This window comes from Maniola jurtina, chromosome 11, assembly GCF_905333055.1.
Source record: "Maniola jurtina chromosome 11, ilManJurt1.1, whole genome shotgun sequence".
NCBI classification, from domain to species: Eukaryota; Metazoa; Arthropoda; class Insecta; order Lepidoptera; family Nymphalidae; genus Maniola; species Maniola jurtina.
Genome location: NC_060039.1, coordinates 11,456,294 through 11,475,031, shown reverse-complemented (window position 1 = coordinate 11,475,031; position 18,738 = coordinate 11,456,294). Strand labels below are relative to the sequence as shown.

Sequence of the window (18,738 nt, the reverse complement as noted above, 5' to 3'; positions counted from 1 at the left end):
TAAGCCACGGGTTGCGAGAGTTGACGTAAAAATCAAGGAATTCACAAACAAGCAGTAATACTCCTCGTGTTATAATCACACTGCAGATTAAAAAGGCGAAAGTACATGTGTATGTTTGTTACTCTTTCACGCAAGAACTACTGGACGGATTGGGTGAAATTTAGAATGGAGGTAGATTATACCATGAATTAACACATAAGCTACTTTTTATCCCGAAAAATGTAAGAGTTCCTACGGGATTTTTAAAGACCTATATCCACGCGAACGAAGTCGCGAAGGATCAGCTAGTGTTAACTTGCTTACTATATTTACTCATGTGGTCGTTTCTCCTCTTTCCAGGCCAGCCTTCGTCAGCTAGACTTGTCCCTGCTCTCCGAGCTGTGGACACTGAGCGAGGCGATGGCGTCGTGGCGCCGCCAGCTGGAGCGCGGCCCCCGGCTCCGCCCCGCGCCGCCGCCGCCCCCGCCGCCGCACTACCTTAGAACCTGAATACATTATGTTCACCTAGTACCTTGTAGATTTAATTTTACACCCCTCTCCCACAATGATGATGAGAGAATAGCGCTAAAGTTTCAGTCAAAGTAAGTCTGGGACCACACTTGTTAGTGCCAAAAGCTAGGATTTCTTAGCCGCGTATACTTACACTTTAAAGTGTAACCACGACTCCAACAAACAAACACAAACTCCAACAACTCCAGCCCTAGACACTTATGGATACACCTTAAGTGTCTAGGGCTCTAGGCGTTAGGCGATAGCTCGCGTGGCGGTCTTGTAAGTTATCGACTTCTATGTAAACACTATATGGGCTACAGCCACTCAAGGTCTTCATTTTTAAAATAATTTTATGTGGTGATAAGCGTAAATCAAGAGTCCACTGACACGTACTCGAAGCATCCGCAGTTTCTCATAGAACAGCTTTTTGTACAAAAATTTGTCTCGGCCAAGTGTCTACTGGAAAATTTTCTTGTAGAAGTCTTTCATAATCTTAAGAAGTCGCTGTCATCGTTATGTTAATGTCAATTTCTGCAAAATTTTACTAACTGAAAAAATGATTTGACCTAACTTTCAGAAGTTGACTTGTTGCGAGTGTCTTGGTATATTGCAAAAAGCTGACTTCTACAAGAAACTGCGAAAGTCGCTTGCCAGTGGACGCTTGGCTTTACCCTTATTACAGCAATAAATAAGGCATAAAAATAATGTAAAAGTTCGGGCTCTAAGCTATACCTACCTGTATTTATTGTTAGTGTCGATAACTCACACTGACCGCAACGCGAATTATTGCCTAATGCCTAGCACTAACACTATGAATGCCATAAGAAAAGTGGTGGTTAACACGATAATTGATAGCATTGTTGTCATAGTATAAAGCGAATTCCGCGGGGTATGCGAGACGCGAATTACCATGAATACCTATGCGACTATATTCAGTTTCCCTTAGTTTGCTTAAAAGAGAAACAAATCGCAGAAACCTCGAAGAAACGCGTAAGCGACGCGATTTGCGCGTACTTTAGTCCTGGAGACCTTTTTTCCGCTGTTAAAATTCCAGTTAGGTATGTATCCGCGCTAAAGCGGGTATGTGGGACTCACTGGCTATACTACAACCAGCATACCCATTAAAAACCTAGCGGTACTGCCCGTACCAGGTATGAGGCGTCTCAGATCCTGATCATATGCGGCTGAGACGTCCCGATGACGTTGAATCTGCAGAGGTTTACACCAGATTCCTAGTGCGAGAGAAGGTGAGCATAATGTCTCCTTCTTCTCCCTTGTCTTTTTCTGCGGAGCGGTCCAGCTCTTACTAATGCTCCGCGGCGTCAGTGTTATGACAGTTTCACAGAAGGAGGCCATCACGCTCCAACTCGTCTCAATACAATCATTAGATCAGTAGAGAGGTTTGGTTTTTCAGGTAACATTTGCACAAGCCTCGTAAGTATAGTGCGCCTCTTATGCATTTCAGCGAGAAGTTACTATTACTTGTTTACCTTTTAAGTAATTAAACTAAGGAAAACTAAAGTAGGTAGATATGCAGATACCAGCCTCAATTTCAACATGTGTATAAAATGTAAACGCAATTCGTGCAAAACAATTTTTATTGTTCTAAAGGCGGCAACAGAAACGAGATATGGCGAATGAAGATGCTAAAGTAGTAGTAATGAGGACCTAAAATCGCATTTAAAACACACAAAAATAAAATCTCGGGAGACAAGGCTTTAATTACTTAAATACAATTATGTAAGTACTTAAATTATTACGTAATAGCAGACCCAAGTTATACTAATACAATAGATGGTATTATAATCTCACTCTTGCGTGCGAATTACGGTGCGTAAGTACGACGCGAAACATCCATCCATCCGTTGATTCGCGGGTGATTTCTGTTTTAATATACAAACCACTTACCTAATGCTACTTAAGTAAACAATAAGTGGTTGAGTATACCTACTTACACAATTTTTTTCCTTTGTCCTCTTTCCATCCTTCTGTGGCTCACTGTATTGAAAGAAGGTAACGGGGTGACTCCGTGTTCCGTTTTACTTTTGATTTCAAAACCTTCAAACTAGACTTACCTACTTAGTGATCTTTTGCGCGGCTCTCTTTATTTTACTTTTTTGTAGAAATGGCAAAGATCAACCGAAACTTAACTTACTTATGTATAAAACCTACCAACCTACCTATAGTTAAGAAAGTGTGTACATTAGATTATAGTAGTTAATTAGTAAATAGGTATAGATAATTTCATTAGGGGCTGATTTTTCAATCTCCAAATAGGTAAGCTTTAAAACTGAGCATTGATGTTCATGTGACAGTTTTTGTATACTTATTCAATTTGTATTAGGTACCTACTTACTTATATTCTTAGTCCTTACCTCGGATTATATTTTAATGATTGAAAAGTCAGCCAGTCTGTAAAGTACCTATCGATTTTTTTGAATAAAATTCATTGCAATCAGATTTTTCGTATCATTTACCTACTTACCTGGTGCTTACCATAAAAAAAGGAAAAGTACCTAGTTATATTATGTATAAAATAATATAGTAAAAAACTATCTTTTACTACATATAAAAAATCGTCTGTTTGCGACTATATCGTGTTGTTTCAAAAACTTGATTTCTGAGAAAAAAAGATTCGCAATGGCTGTAAATTAATTTCTATCGAGTTTAGAAGGAACATTATTTTGATAGGTATCAAATCAATGAGAAGGACGATGTGTTCTATGGGATTGGGAACGATCCAGGTAGGTATATCATAGATTGAGATACTTAACTTACAGTGAATGGAATAAGGTTTATCATTTAATATAGAACTAGAATAAATAGGTTGGAACATTAGTAGTTAAAATGACACTTTTCCGAAATAATGCGTTGTATTTTAATAATTTTTATGATAGTGATTTATCTACATTTGAATGAATTTTCTAAATACTTTTTTAATACATATCAAAAACAGGCGAAATGTAATCAAATTGGGGTAACATTAGAGAGAGAACCAGCGCGTGCCAGAGTCTTCGTTATTTTGTAAAAACCGAAAGTTTCTCTGCGTATTGTCCCCAGCACAGGGAGAAACGATCAGCGATTATGAAGTTTAGATCATGGTGGCTTTGGGAGATAACAGGTAATAAAGGCAGGTATAAAAAATCTTGCGTCAAAGTATAAAGTCTAATTTTTTATATTTTCTTTGGAATAGTATTAGAAATCACGTAATGCATTGCCAGACACTTAAGACTGTGATCTTAAGAGATCTCCTTAAATCTATCCAGATCCAGAATCTAATCCTATAGGGTAGGTATCTAGATACTTTCCCTGGATCTACATTCTACAATCATGGGCAGGTAGCAATGTCTTATTATTACAAAACAAGAAAAGGGAAAAATCCGAGCACCTTGAATTTGTGGTAAAAAAAAAAAAAACAAAAAGTATTATATCTTATACGGACGGATTACGGAACTCTTCATATGCTAGTCCAACTCGCACCTGACCGGTTTTTTTTCACAACACCAATGTTACCCATCTCACTGTATGTAACTGGCAACGACGATATTGCTATTGTGCCGCTAGCGGTATTTTCGTGCTTCACTGCATTGTTTTTATTATTTTTTTTTCAGGTCAGGAATCCTTCATCCAAGTCACGCTGACCGTGACTTATAATTTTATTTTATTAATAATATTTTTCTTTTAAGGATCTTGTTCGTAACTACCTATGGTTTCTCGCATATATCATCTGGCAACGCTATCCTGCCAGAGCCGAAAGCCAGTTTAAAAAAGAAAGCAATAAACTGTCAATCTGAATCTGTCAATGTCAAATGTCAATCAAAAAAAAAAACAGAAAAAAGAAAAAGTTATCGCGTCCGGCGATATAATAATTGTATTGTTATTAATAACGTGCCTTTATCCTTAATTATAATTGCAACCGATGTCAGATACTTCTTTGGAAGGAATTCAAGCTCCCAGAGTAGAAAAGCCACCATCCAAAATACCAGAATCCGTTAAGGTTAGTGTGATTTTCTTTTCTTGTTGTTTAAACGAAAATCCCGTACTTCAAAAGACATTTTAAGATTACTCTGTGAGTAATGCACACAAATTACTAGTAAACTTGTTCTGTAACTTATAGTAATTGTGTTTCATTTATCTGAAGTAAGAATCGCTTTTATCAAAGGGATACTGAGTTTGATTGCTTTAGCCTTTATCTTCTATAAAGTCGCTTCTCGTTGTCTGTATGTACGCTTAGATTTTTTAAATTACGCCACAGATTTTAATGCGGTTTTCACCATCAGATAAAGTGATTAAGACGAAGGTTTTTATGTAGTTTAATATTGTTTTGTTTCGTGATAAAATTACAACTCTAAAAATCCGTGCGATGCTATTTCGCACGGATTTTTAGAGTTGTAATTTCGCTGGTCGCTAGTTATTAGAACCAATATAAAATAAAATTACAGTTTCTTGCTAGGTCCAGTCCAAACTGATAGTCTGCTTTTAATTTCTCTTTGATAATGACAATTTGGTTAAATCAACTTCTGTTTGGAATTAGTTATAAAATATAGGTAGTTCTTTTGCAGCCATCTAACCCTGTGATTTATGAGCAAACTTTCACTTTGCTCCGACTTTAAAATGAAACAGCACTTACCACCAGATGAGATCTCAGTCAAGGGTTAACTTATTTTATATAATTTATTTTAAAAGTGTCTTGAATTTTTCAGAAAATAATATTAATGGAGAAAGAAAATGATTCAAACTCCAGTCGCAAATCAAGAATTGATCTCAACGCATTGCCAACCCGACAGTACCTTGACCAAACAGTGGTCCCAATCTTGCTCCAAGGTTTATCAGCATTGGCCAAGGAACGACCACCGTCACCTATCAACTATTTAGCTGCATATCTATTGAAGAACAGAAACACTTTTGAGAATAATAATGCTGGAGCAAATAATAATGCACCACCCAATCCACAGACATAGAATTAAGTAGTTATAATTATTTAGGTTAGTAATAATGTGGGTATTCTGCTGTATAAAGTCTTTTTACTAAAATGATATTGCTATCCCTTTCATAGTGCTTCATGCGGAAAAGGATAGCTACTATCAATTAAGTTTAGTGATTGTGTACAACAATATTAGCCACATTATATAGCGTGCACAAAACAAGTAGTCCAATCTGAAGTTGCAACATAGTGGTTTGCGCAGGAAGACAAAATTAATACAAAAGCTCCTCATATCTATTTTCACGCCAACTATGGCAAAGTCAAAAGGAAGGGTTATGATTTTAGCAGTCTATGTATGTAGGTGAGATCCACCATAGTGCCTAAACTACTGAGCCGATTTTGCTAACTGAGGTGTCAATCAATTCATTATCATAGTCTAGGTGACATAGGCTACTTTTTATATGAAAAAAAACCTGTTGGATGTTGGAAAAAAAGCGGAGGTCCCAATTTTTTTTTGTTATTATATCGAGTGGGATATCAAATGAAAGAGAAAAGAAGTCATAGTTCATAAATATATATTAAGTAGTACAATGTTAAAATACACCAAGTGACAGAAAAACAATTTTACCATATCTATTGGCAGTTCGCAGGTAGTAGTTGGGGTTTAATGCTATTTTGTTTCTGTACAATATGCCAGAATACGTGCGTCATGTTCAGCGGACTACTTGTTTTACAAACACTATAATAAATTATGTCTATTGAAATGAACCACGAAAATTGGTTATGTGTGAATAGTCTTGCTGCATGTTTGCAGCCAAAAATTACCATGTAAGATATTATAGTCATGCAAATGAAAATTTGTGTTTTTCTAGTATTTTGTGACCTTTATGCAACATTTTTGCAGTGGTAGTGTGTTTTTGGCATGTCTGATAAGACTTAAGATTTTGAAGAAATTGCTAAGGTTTCAGTTCTTTGCTATTAGCTGTTATACTATGTTATTTAGTTTGGCAAACAAATATCACAGCATTATAGGGTAAAATATTACTATTTTGTCGTTTTTCTATTGTACATACCTACTACTTATTTCATTTCAAATTTTAAATGAAATTTAAATATTAAAACAACTATAGTTTAGTGAATGCAGATGTAATAAAAAAAAAAATTGATTAGTTAGGAATACACGGTCGCCTCAGAATTCGAGTAGCAATTCCACGAAACTTGCATCAAAAACCTATCGTACTTATGACCTTTTTCTTTAAACATGCCACATACACTGTGATAGAGAATTTCAATGGGGAAGAAAAGTTCACAAATCCCCATTGATGGGGATTAGTGGAATAACCCCTAAATACGGTGATCAATCCTGCAGGCAGGGGCGGATCTACTTAAAGGCTTTTTGGGCTGCAGCCCAGGGCCCCGCGAATACAGAGGGCCCCCAACCGAACTGAAACCAATAGACAATATTGGCAATAATAAAAATTATCTAGAATTTAAAAAAATCTGATCATAAGGTTGGCAACACCACAATCAATCAACCCGTGTTTCAAACAGAAAACAGTTTCTTGTCAAAATGGCAAGTAGTCTTCAATTAGTTGAGTAATTAGGTAGGGCCCCTAAGCAGTATTAGCCCAGGGCCCCACAAATTCAAGATCCGTCCCTGCCTGCAGGGCTGTAATTTTATGAAAAGGCAGTAATATGATAATTGTGTTTCGTGCTAAAGGTTCTAATCTTCCTTGGTCCTGCTGGGCGCTATGAGCTCGGTCTCTTCCAAGAACTGCTGTCGGTGAAGCAGCCAGGAGTCGTTGTCGTCCCCACCTTCCTCGGCGGTGATCGTCGACGGCTCAAAGCGGAGCACGTCAGTCTCGATGCTCTCTTCGGCGAGGGAAGGCACGGAGTTGCAAACTGGCAGAGGCACCGGCTCAGGGGGAAGGAACTCTGCCATATACGCCGTCACGTTACGAGCTCGCCACTCTGCTACTTTTCCTGTGGTAGATACCCCCGACAAGTGAACGTTACAGTAACTAGAAAAGAGCTGATAACTTTCAAACGGCTGAACCGATTTATTTGGATTATAGCTACAAATCACACTCTCGATCAAATCACCTTTCAAAAAAAAAAAAACTAAATTAAACTCGGTTCATTAGTTTAGGAGCTACGATGCCACAGACAGATACACAGATACACGTGTCAAACTTATGAAACTCCTCTTTTTCGGGTCGGGAGTTAATATAAATCGACCAGGTCAGCCGCAGTTTCCAGTGAGAGGCTCTAAGGTCTATGGAGCGCTCTTTGACTTCACTTTGACTGAAGACATCAGTTAAAACGAGATACCGTTATTTCGCTGGTATGAATCCGTCTCGTTTTGGCTAAAACTTAAGTAGTGTAGATACCCAGCGACACTCACCTAAAGTTTCGTCTATCTCAATTTCCTCTTCGCCTTCCTCCAGTTTATCTTCTTTCGGCTCTTTGTCTTCTTTCTCTTCTTCGCCTTCTCCATATTCTTCTAAATCAGGGTCTTTCTTCAACAAATAAAAGCCGTGCTGCATGCAATTGGTGTCGAACACGAAGCAACCTGGTCCCTTGGGCTTCCCCTTTAGCCATGAGCCATGGTAACGCACTCGTGGGTATATAATTTGCCCTGGGCCTTCAATTACTCCATCTACCCACGTCCCCATAAACTTAATCTGGAAAGTATAATGTCGCATCACGTTCATTGGTCTCTTCGTATCTTCTAAAAAATCTGTCAATTACGACTCAGACTCGCACACGAAGAGTTTCTTACCATCGTACAAGAAATAAGACTTCTTAAATATTCATGGCGGCCATTTTGAATTTTTTTTAGACCTATGGTTCACGAGATAGGTACAGCCCGCTGACAGATGGACGGACGAACAGCAACGCCTTAGTACGTAATAGGGTCCCGTTGGCATCCTTCGAATACGGAACCCTAACAAGAGATATCTACGATTCATATTTCTTAATTTAACATCATGGGAAACGTGGCGAACGTGACTGTCGAATTTGGTGCCAACCTACTTTCCATACTACCTTACCTACTTAGATATAATTTCATCATCATCATCTAAACCTATCACTGGGCCACTACTGAGCATAGGTCTCCTCTTAGAATGAGAAGGGTTTAGTTTAGGTCACAGTCCACCACGCTGGCCAAATTCGGATTGGCTGAATTTACACTCGCCTGATACTCAGCGAAGAAATACGTCCCCAAGCCGTGTCGTCTACCCTTGAACCAGGCGCCCTCGTAAATGTCTCCATTGGGGTAGTAGTAGGCACCGAAGCCGTGCTTCAGGTCATGCCTCCAGTCCCCTTCGTAGCGGGAACCGTCGGGGTATATCATCGTTCCTACCCCGTACTTCATTGCTTTTCGCCATTCACCTATAAATTCCATGACATTATCAATAACCAGCGATTCAATAAGCAATTCTTCCTACTCAAAGCAGCAGTTAGCCTACCTACCCTTCTTACTGTTTGCAAAATATTACATACCTATCTAATAGTTATCTAGATTATAATTATAAATAAAACGAAAAGTCCTAGTCATTAGATGCCTACGTGGAAAGTTCCATCTGTCTTTTGATGGCCGCGAAAAAATCCTGAAGCGCCGCGCTATAGGTACTAGACTCAGATTATTTACTACATCCCGTATACCTACTGTCAGATAGATTACCTATAATTGGCAGAAAATAAAATAGCGAGCCAACGAGCAGGCGGGTCACCTAATGTTAAGTGATTACCGCCGCTCATGAACACTTTCACCTCCAGAAGTACCGCTGATGCTTTACCGGCCTTTCAGGCATTTTTTGGTCCGCCATGTCCTAAATTTTCTGCTGGGTCAGATGTTCGCTTCTAATGTTCGTAGAGTGCGACAGAAAGTTTTCTGAATTTTGATAACTGATTTTCTTTCTGATAATTTTATGTATACCTACCTACTTATGACCGGCCCTATCAATGTGATTACCAATGTGTTTCTCGATGTGTTTACCTTCATACCTCGCTCCATTTTTGAACACATACAACCCCTTCCCATTCCTCATGCCCCTGCAGTAGCAGCCCTGGTAGAAGTCCCCGTTGGGCAGCACGGCCCAGCCTTCGCCGTGGCGCTCACCGTCAGCATTGCGACCGCCTACGTAAATCTGTCCAAATAGTTTACTCTAAGTGCTATTGCTTTGAAAATATCAGTAGGTAGGAATAGTTCGCGACAGGTCGAGATGGCAATCGGAGTATGAAGCGGGGGGCGTCCCGCACACCCGTACATCACCAGCGCTATCCCGCACGGGGTTAACGCGGGGGCTGTGCGGGCCGTCCCCACCCTGATTGCCATCTCGACCTGCCGCGATAGAATAATACAATAGGTAGTAGTTACTAATACTTAGTATAAATAAAAGCAAAAATTGTCAAGACCTAACTCATACAATTAAGTGAATTTAGACTTTAGCAAAGTCTGCCTGGTTATAAAAAGGCCTGTTAAGTGCGAGTCAGACTCGCAGACGAAGGGTTCCGTACTATCGTACAAGACATAACGACACTATGTAAGTATGGTTCATGAGACACGGCCCGCTGACAGACAGACGGAGAACAGCGGATACGGAACCCTAAAAATATTGCTTAGTTTATGCTATACCTACCTACATAGCCATAAAACAATAAATGTTATCAAATATTTACACCAATCGTGTCTACATCTTCAGGTCCTTCACCTTTAACTTCGGTCATTGTTATTTAAATAAAAGTCCGCTAAAATTGAAAACATGCAGGCGTTATAACCATTTGCCAAGTTGGCAGGGCTTTGTCACAGTAAATTACTTGGATGAAGTGAATTAGCATTAATATGGCATCATGGCATTAATTGTCGTCTGATTAATGACAATAATAATTTTTTTTTACAAAGAATTATTAAGGAAATGCGGAAAACCTTTTTTTATTAAAAACCTCTATTGAAAAGTTTAACCTAAGGTTTTTATTTTTTACTAGATGATCATAGGTAAGTATGCCAAAATATTCAAGCATATTTAAATAAAACAATAAAGGTTTATAAAACAGAAATAATTTAATTTAAGATTCTTTAATTAATAAATTAACACAATAATAACACACGACACACTACAGCAAGCTGGGCAAATGGATAGAGCTGGATAATTAGAAAAAAAAAATCGAATATTGGTTATGACTAGATAGGTAATGTTAAAAAAAAATAAAGAAGCAACAGCAAATTTTTTTTTTTTTTTGACAAAATTGATGTAAGAATTGTGAAAACCATATAAAAACATAAACCTAGTTGGTTTCCAGTAGGTAGGTAAATAATTACTAATTAGACATTAACAAGACTAGTGCTTAATTGATTGTACACAAATTTCTAAATTAAATTGACACATCTAACAAAAACTTCTAAAAAGGAGGAAGTTTTCAGTTCGGTGTGTTTCGTGTCAAGTTTAGAGATTTATAAACAGCCTATTAAGCGCCTATTTGGAAACACGGTAGAAAGTCGTCTAAAGTCCAGCTCATTCAAATGACGGCAAATCACAGAATTTATAATTTACTTTAGCCTCATTAAAACTAATGTCCATCTTTAAGAGGGCTCTCTCCGTCACTCGTTTCATACAATCGTAGTTCCAATTTCATTTGAATATTAAGCCACCAAAGTCCATGAAATTTTGCAGACATATTCTAAAAACTAATATCTATGTCTGTGGCTTTCCAGATTTCTGTTAAAATATTCGGTTTCAAAGTTACGCGGTCTTAAAAATTTTCATACAAACCTTTGAGCCCCTGTAATTTTAAAACTACATATTTTTAGAAAAATCTAAAACACCACAGACACAGATATTAGTTTCTAGAATATGTCTGCAAAATTGCATGGACTTTGGTTGCTTAATATTCAAATGAAATTGGAACTACGATTGTATGAAACGAGTGACGGAGAGAGCCCTGTTAACTTAATTAACAAATAGGCATTAAACGTACAAAAAGTAGCTAACATAAGAAAATAATCATAGCACACAAAATACTATGGCATTTGATTTTAGAAGAATATACCTAGTAATTTTATTTTAAGTATATATCTAAGGCAACTGAAACAAAAATTAAAACTCCATAGGTTTACTTATTCCTAATTTTGTACTTTTAGGTTTCATTTTGTCTAGTCAAATATTTAGGCAATTTACGAATTTCTGGCAAGCGATAACGCGTTTCTTAACTTATATTTTTAACAAGTAAAAGTTCAGTTAGGGTATAACTTATAAGTACCTATAACCAATTGATAAACAAGGCCGGACCTAAAGCGTTCTGTAGGTCATGCGGCCGACTTCGTTCACCATGACCTCAATCGACTCAAATTCCAATCAAACGTTGAATTTTAAACAGATTTCTTTCACTTCCTTCATTAACGACCTTTTTCTTAATCATGTCAATGCCTGTTATCAACGTGGTGGTGCCTGGGGTGGCGCCTCTTCTAATTTGCCCCAAACTACGTTACACATTTCCCGCACTAACGCCTGTTCACCAGAGTCTAAGTCTGGAGCTGGTCTTCGTCTTTCCCTTTCTACTCTTTCTCTTACTTCTAGCACTTGAAGAGCACGAACAACAGCTTCCGGCCGTTCGTTTGACACACTTCCTACACCTTTTTCTGCCTCTAAACGTCTCACTTTTTGCTCTAAATCACGAACATACTGAACTGTACGCTCTGCAAGTTGCGGATGTGTTACGGACGCTGTGGATGCTGGAGGTCGAGCTATCTCTTCAGCATTTGTTCCACTACTGCTCCCATCCCCGTCATCTCTCTCTCTCCCAGCAGTTCTTCCACAGTTAACGCAAGTACTCCTTTCTCGCTCTTCGTCAAGATATAGACACAATTCTTTCAATTCTAAATTGTCTCTTATTAACTCCTGCTGCTTATCATCTAACTCTCGTAATTTACTCTGATACGCTGAGACTTCTTGTCGCATGACAGACGCAGTGTAGCGACCAAATCTTTGCCATTCCCGTGCCAACTTCCGGCCTTTTTGTCGATCGTCATCCAGAAAACAGCACAAGTCACGAAGTTCTTGGTTATCTTCACTTAGACGACGATTGGCTTCCTTTAATGCTTTTATTTCGTCTAAAAGTGCTTGAATTTGCCTCCGTTGGTCAGTGGGTTGTCTGGAGCCATCCGATTCCATTCGCTTCGTGAATTTGAGCATGTCAGCAGATCGCCTATGAATTTGCTCTTCCTCTAAATTCCGTTGCACACGTTGAGTATCGTCAGCACTTCTCGCCCGCGCCGTGGTTTCCACGGGCTCGTGAACGATTGCTTTGGTTATTATCTCACCTGGAGGTCTCAACGCACGAAGGGCAGCAGCAGGCACCGGGTATCCAATGGGGTAGCCTTGCAGATATTGCACTTGTGGATATGGACCAGTAGGATACAGTATGGGCATAGAACTTTGAATTCCCGGTGGATATTGCAATTTAGTAGGGTCTATATTGTGTTTTACAGCGTTTGGAGGTTTAAACTCTTTAGCGCCCGTATCTGTAGTGGCTAGTTTGGAGCCGGCTGCGGCAGGTGGCGGCGGATGGTAGCGCGGTGGAAAGTTGACCGGTTCCGAGCCCTGTTTACCTAGTTGTTGTTGTTTGTGTTTGGTGAATTCGCCCGAATTTTGTCTGATTGACATTGTCGTTGATGCTGGTTCGCGAACAGTCATCAGCTCAGTCGCTATGCTCCGTGTTGTTTTCTAGGCACATTTCCAAATCGTGAGGATTGCGCACATACAATAGTTGTAGCAACATGGGTTCAACGGCTGGTCCTTGAATGAACGGAGGTGGGGAACGCCGCCGGCTGCGTAGGCCGTGGACCGTGGCATTCACACAATTAAGTATATCGCGTCAGGGTTCACACTGTCAATTGAGTTTATAATGCATCGAGGTATGTCTTTCTATTGTTTCTAGCGATATGCGTGTTGGTTTTGAGGTTGTATTTATGTTGATAGCGGAAAACAGGTCACGATCGATGCTCGTCTGGCAAGACAACGCGGGCACGCGCGGGCCGCGTACTTGTGACTGGCTTCACGATACCTGCGCCTGCGCGCCGTCTTAGCTACGAAGGCTTTGGCGGCACGCGGCGTCCCGCTCTACCACACTCTCTCTTACCTGTGAACGCACACATGCGTAATGGAGGCATTCATTCACATTGAACACATAGAAACTCCGAGCACGACTATGATAGATACGATTTCGCTGGTTTTTTGCTCTCACATTCTGATGTAATACAAAATATATTAAATACTTAACACACAAAAGCTTGGAAGATAGATACCTTATTAGAAAACTGCAAGTAGGTAGGAACCTACTTGCAGTTTTCTAATAAGTAGACAGTGAAGGTACCACTTTTCAGTTCAGTTAAAGAGTTTCACATCTCTACAATTTTATTATGGTTTAGAAATACTTTCATTTACATATTCAACAATACCAGAAAAAAATATGGTGTTACACATAAAACTGTTAGGGGTCAATTTCAATAAAGCCATTTTTTTTTTTGGATTTCGTCAGACTTTTTTTATTAACTAGTTATTAAGTTTTTTCAAATTCGAACAGCTATTGGTTTGTTGTTCTTCTTGGTATTGTTTATACTCTTTTTCAATGACATCAAAATATGTATGTCTTATAAACTCATGAGAATACGTGTTTAAAATTTTGATGCCACCGAAATGATAGAACTAGCCACCGAAATGAGAGAATGAGCAGCCTGAATCATCATCATCATGATTAACCCATCGCTGGCTTATTACAGAGCACGGGTCTCCTCTAAGAGTGAGAATGGTTTTTACCATAGTCCACCACGCTGGTCAAGTGCGGATTGGCAGACATCACACACCTTTGAGAACATTATGGAGAACTCTCAGGCATGCAGGTTTCCTCACGATGTTTTCCTTCACCGTTAAAGCAAGTGAAATTTAATTTCTTAAAACGCACGGTGCGTGCCCGGGATCGATCCCCCGACCTCCGATTAGGAGACCATACACTTACCTACATTGCTGCTAAAAGGCTATGTTGAACATCAGATTATTTTCAATCATATCGCGTTCCATATCTCGTTATAGTTTGTTTCAATTCACAATATTATATCGCATAAAAGTACACCTGTATTGAAAACAAATAAAAAAACCGGTCAAGTGCGAGTCGGACTCGCGCACCGAAGGTTCCGTACTCGGGTATTTTTTCGTCATTTTGCACGATAAATCAATAACTATTATGCATAAAAATAAATAAAAATCTGTTTTAGAATGTAGGTACAGGTAGAGCCTTTTCATATGATACCCTATTTGGTATAGTTATCTTACTTTGAAAACTGAAACACTTTTTTAATTTTTTTAATGATGTAACCACAAATTCGTGGTTTTCGGATTTATTCCTTTACTTGTGCTATAAGACCTACCTACCTGCCAAATTTCATGAGTGAACGGGAGGTACGGGAGGTTTTCTTGACAGACACGACATACGGACAGACGGACAGACAGACAACAAAGTGATCCTATAAGGGTTCCGTTTTAAGGTACGGAACCCTAAAAATCGATGAACAAAAAAATCAAAACTTGTATTGAAGGTAGTTTTGTTGTGGGCAAGTTCGTTACCTATCTACTTACTAGAATTGTTCCCTTTTTGGTTTGGTTTTGGTTTACTACATCCTGAGGTTTAATTAGCGTTTTTTGGTTCTCTAAAAGGGCCCCAAACGGTGTGTCCGACGGCACCTGCTTGACCTACTCGTAAGACGGCCCTGCTAACACCTATGACGCAGCCTATACATTTCACCAATACAATATTTCACAGTGGCATCAGCGATTGCATTCACATAATGTAACCCCGGCAACGTAGTGGGACCTATTCAGTGTTTACTCAGAACCAGTAGTGAGTAGTCAGTAGTTAGTCCTGCAGTGTCAGAGTGGTACCTAGTGTTTGCACTGAGCGCTACCTTATAGGATGGCAAGCGCTTTGGACTCAGTTATTTCGCTTGCGGTAATATTATGCGTTTGCGGTATGTAAAAGTGATATTTATTTTAGTGATTTGCATGAAGGAAACGAAGCTGAATTAAAGAAACTTTAATAGAAAAAAATCTAATATAATTACAAAATTGGGTGAAATGATCAAGGATTCGGTTTTGTGGTTTTGTTTATTAGACTAGGTATTAGGTACAAATTAGCCCTTGACTGCAATCTCAGGTGGTAACTGATGATACAGTCTAAGATGGAAGTGGTTATTAGAATAAAATAGAATAGATTTTTATTCAAATAAACTTTTTACAAGTGCTTTTGAATCGTCAAAATATTCTAGCAATAGTTCGGAATGCCGTTCCTACCGAGAAGAACCAGCGAGAAACTCGGCGGTTGCTCTTTTCAATTGTTCAACTGTTATTCTGAACTGAAAGGCAGGTATGCCAGTTTTATTAAACTCTTATCCCTTATCCCTTATCTTACTGAAGTGATGATAGCTTAGTGGTTAAGACTTTGGATTCCTGTTCGGATGGGCCAAGGTTTGATCCGAGGCACGCACGCACCTCAAACCTTTTCGAATGATGCACCAATTAAATATCACTTGCTTTAAAGGTGACGGAAAACATCGTAAGGAAATCTGCAAGCCTGAGAGTTCTGCATAGGTACCTAATATTTCCGAAGATGTGTGAAGTCTGCCAATCTACATTTGGTTAGTGTAGTGGAAAATGGCCTAAACTCTGTTCTTTCCGAGAGGGCCAGCAATGCTTATATAGACTGGTGATGGTTTGAGATGGTGATGATCCTTTATCGGCTTTGAGCGGAAGTTAACCGCCAAGCGATTTAGCGTTCCGGTACGATACCGCCGGTACCTAGGTACCTCTAGGTACCGGCGTAGGTACCTAGAGGTACCTACGCCTAGAGGTAGAGGAGGTAGGAAGGTAGGTCTTTCTTGGTAGGGCGATAAAGTGTCTAGCCACGGCCGAACCCTCCCACCAGATTAGATCAGATTGATCCTGTCGAGAATCGAACGTGGAACCTTCCGCTTATTAGACCAGTGCTCCAGGAAGGTCGTCAAACTTGGAAGGATTATGGCACTCCTTAACCGATGCTGATGTTTGGTACAGAGATAGCTTGCACCCTGCGGAAGGACATAGGCTACTTTTGATCTCGAAAAATCAAAAAGTTCCCAAGGAATTTTTTGGAAATCTAATTACACGCGTACGAAATCGCGTTCATCACCTAGTAATACCTTGTTTTCTTTTGCAGTGGTCCAAGCGCAAAGAAAGCCCATTAAAGAGGCGCTGTTTCTGAACACCGATGTGTTCAACTCCACGATGGAAGACTGCGTGTGGCGCCGGGAGCGCGAGCCTTGTCCAGACCCGAACGTCACTCTCAACCTCTACACCGAAGCTGAGCCGTTTAAAAATGAGGTTGGTTTAGTTTTTAGGGTCCGCTATGGCCGTATCTCCAGAGAAAAAAGGAACCCATATAGGATCACTTCATTGTCTGTCAAGACTCGTCAAAGGGATTAGGGCACACCCGTTGACTTGATGATGAAATTTAGCAGGTAGCAATGTCTTAATATCTGTGGTTAGCTAGTATCACAACAACAAAAAAATGTTATTTCTTGTACTTACTTGTTGATACGGAACCCCTTATGTGCGAGACCAACTCAGACTTGGCCGGTTTTTTAACAATAAACTAACGTACAAATCTATTAGCTAGGACCCCTTGTACGATGTGTAACTTTAAGAAAGTTAATCTCAAATATACAAATAAGTAGTTGGGTAGATCTACTTGTTATCATTATCAAAAAGAAAAAACAATGTATTATTTATGAGTAGTAAACTTTCTAAACAAAAATCTGCTTTGTATTCCCCGGGCGCGAATAAGTTAACGGCGAAAAGCGCGTGCGACTAGAATGCCTTTGCATTCCTCAATCACAAACCCCTACATACAACGGTACCTATGTGAACACTGAACATACCTTTACCACAGCCTTTACTTTACCCAAGGTGATGTCCTCTGAACCACATAAATAATAATTATGTACCACACAAAATGTGTACTTACATAACATGGCCTTAGCCAGGAATACAGAAATCTCAGGCAATGAGAAATTATTTTGCATTTACCAACTTTTTTGTGAATACTTATTAGATATCAAAAAATTCGTGCTCCCCATTGCACTTTTACTGATGCCCACAACTTCGTTCGCATGGATTAAATTAAGGGTTTCAAAAATCCCGTGAAAACTCTTTGGTTTTCGTGGATAAAAAGCCTACGTCCATTTCCGGAATGGTGAATATAGGTAGTAGGTATATAATAATATTATCATAATATGATTAAAAATGGGTCGTGAAAAGGTATCTAATAACAAACACACTTTCGCATTTATTGAAATAATAAAGTTTTTTCTTATAAATTTTGTGCTTTTATTTTATATTCGTTGATGCTACCAACTTCGAAGCTACATAGTTAAAATAAAAGGTAGATACCTACGTAGGTACCTATCAATAGTAATTCCAGTAATTCTTACTTGTACGTTGTAATTGTTGTCATGTAATACCTATACGTCCTTAGCCATTGTGGTATCCGATGTAACATGAGCACCAAACCTTGGCCCTTTAGCGAAATCTCACACCTTACCTGACCTCTACCTACGGATCTTCGTTCAGTGGAAACTTACAAATCTTGTACTTAGTTAATAGGTACCAACCTATGTATGATACTTATTTATTTATTCATTATTTATTATAATAATGTTTGTACTTAGTACCTACCTACTTATTTTTTTTTTTTTTTTTTTTATTGGGAGGAGGAAAATCCTCATGGATACCGTCTGGCATGCCCGACTCCACTGCAGATGTTGCGCAGTGACCTACGGACTAAAAACCTCCTCCACTCTTCGCTCTCTCTCCGCTCACGGCTTCCCGGAATTGCACGAAGCATTGCATCAGGAAGGCAGCTGTTTTCTAGGGCATGGGGTTTTGCCTCTCCCATTCATCATCTTCTCTCGTTTTTATTATATGTTTGATTAGCTTAGCATGCCTTTCCCATTCTTCTTCATTCTTCAACATTCTGGGTATAAGGTTTTTTGGATTTAGCTTATCTTCTTTTCCATCTACTAAGTTTCTCTCTTGTTCAAACACACGGCACTCAAATATAGCATGTTGTGGAGTGTCCTTTTCTCCGCAGTATGAGCATTCCTCGCTTATAGCTTTTCCAATTGTATGCAAATATGTGTTGAATACACCGTGACCCGTTAGAGCCTGCGTTATCCATCTATTGACTTCCCCGTGTTTGCGTTCTATCCACTCTTTAAGATTGGGTATTAGTTC

General features: G+C 39.2%; 5 protein-coding genes across 6 annotated transcripts in view; 3 read left to right on the top strand and 2 right to left on the bottom strand.

The window, feature by feature from the left end:
- Window positions 1-2,952, top strand: part of LOC123869754 (anaphase-promoting complex subunit 11) — a 68,852-nt gene extending 65,900 nt beyond the window's left edge. Inside the window, exon 3 of the mRNA XM_045912755.1 lies at window positions 340-2,952. Coding sequence (XP_045768711.1) covers window positions 340-489 — 150 coding nt within the window. The 3' untranslated portion in view covers window positions 490-2,952. The remainder of the gene's footprint in view (window positions 1-339) is intronic.
- The window catches only part of LOC123869756 (pancreatic triacylglycerol lipase-like), a 35,736-nt gene that overhangs the window by 7,245 nt on the left and 9,753 nt on the right, over window positions 1-18,738 (top strand). The window contains exons 1-2 of one of the 2 annotated variants that reach the window (XM_045912759.1): window positions 15,217-15,440; window positions 16,664-16,827. In XM_045912759.1, the coding sequence (XP_045768715.1) occupies window positions 15,386-15,440; window positions 16,664-16,827 (219 nt within the window). In that variant the 5' untranslated portion in view covers window positions 15,217-15,385. Of the gene's footprint in view, window positions 1-15,216; window positions 15,441-16,663; window positions 16,828-18,738 lie in introns of those variants that run through there. The other variant, XM_045912760.1, reaches the window with a different exon arrangement.
- On the top strand, window positions 4,287-6,273 carry LOC123869761 (protein dpy-30 homolog). Its single transcript, XM_045912767.1, has 2 exons — window positions 4,287-4,489; window positions 5,196-6,273. The coding sequence occupies exons 1-2, from the start codon at window positions 4,412-4,414 to the stop codon at window positions 5,451-5,453; spliced, it is 336 nt and encodes a 111-aa protein (XP_045768723.1). The 5' UTR covers window positions 4,287-4,411; the 3' UTR covers window positions 5,454-6,273.
- LOC123869757 (radial spoke head 1 homolog) lies at window positions 7,082-10,268 on the bottom strand. Its single transcript, XM_045912761.1, has 5 exons — window positions 10,103-10,268; window positions 9,420-9,570; window positions 8,616-8,812; window positions 7,821-8,100; window positions 7,082-7,399 (listed from the first exon to the last, which is right to left on the bottom strand). The coding sequence occupies exons 1-5, from the start codon at window positions 10,148-10,150 to the stop codon at window positions 7,140-7,142; spliced, it is 936 nt and encodes a 311-aa protein (XP_045768717.1). The 5' UTR covers window positions 10,151-10,268; the 3' UTR covers window positions 7,082-7,139.
- LOC123869755 (coiled-coil domain-containing protein 85C-B) lies at window positions 11,826-13,467 on the bottom strand. The gene has a single exon (XM_045912758.1). The coding sequence runs from the start codon at window positions 13,111-13,113 to the stop codon at window positions 11,854-11,856; it is 1,260 nt and encodes a 419-aa protein (XP_045768714.1). The 5' UTR covers window positions 13,114-13,467; the 3' UTR covers window positions 11,826-11,853.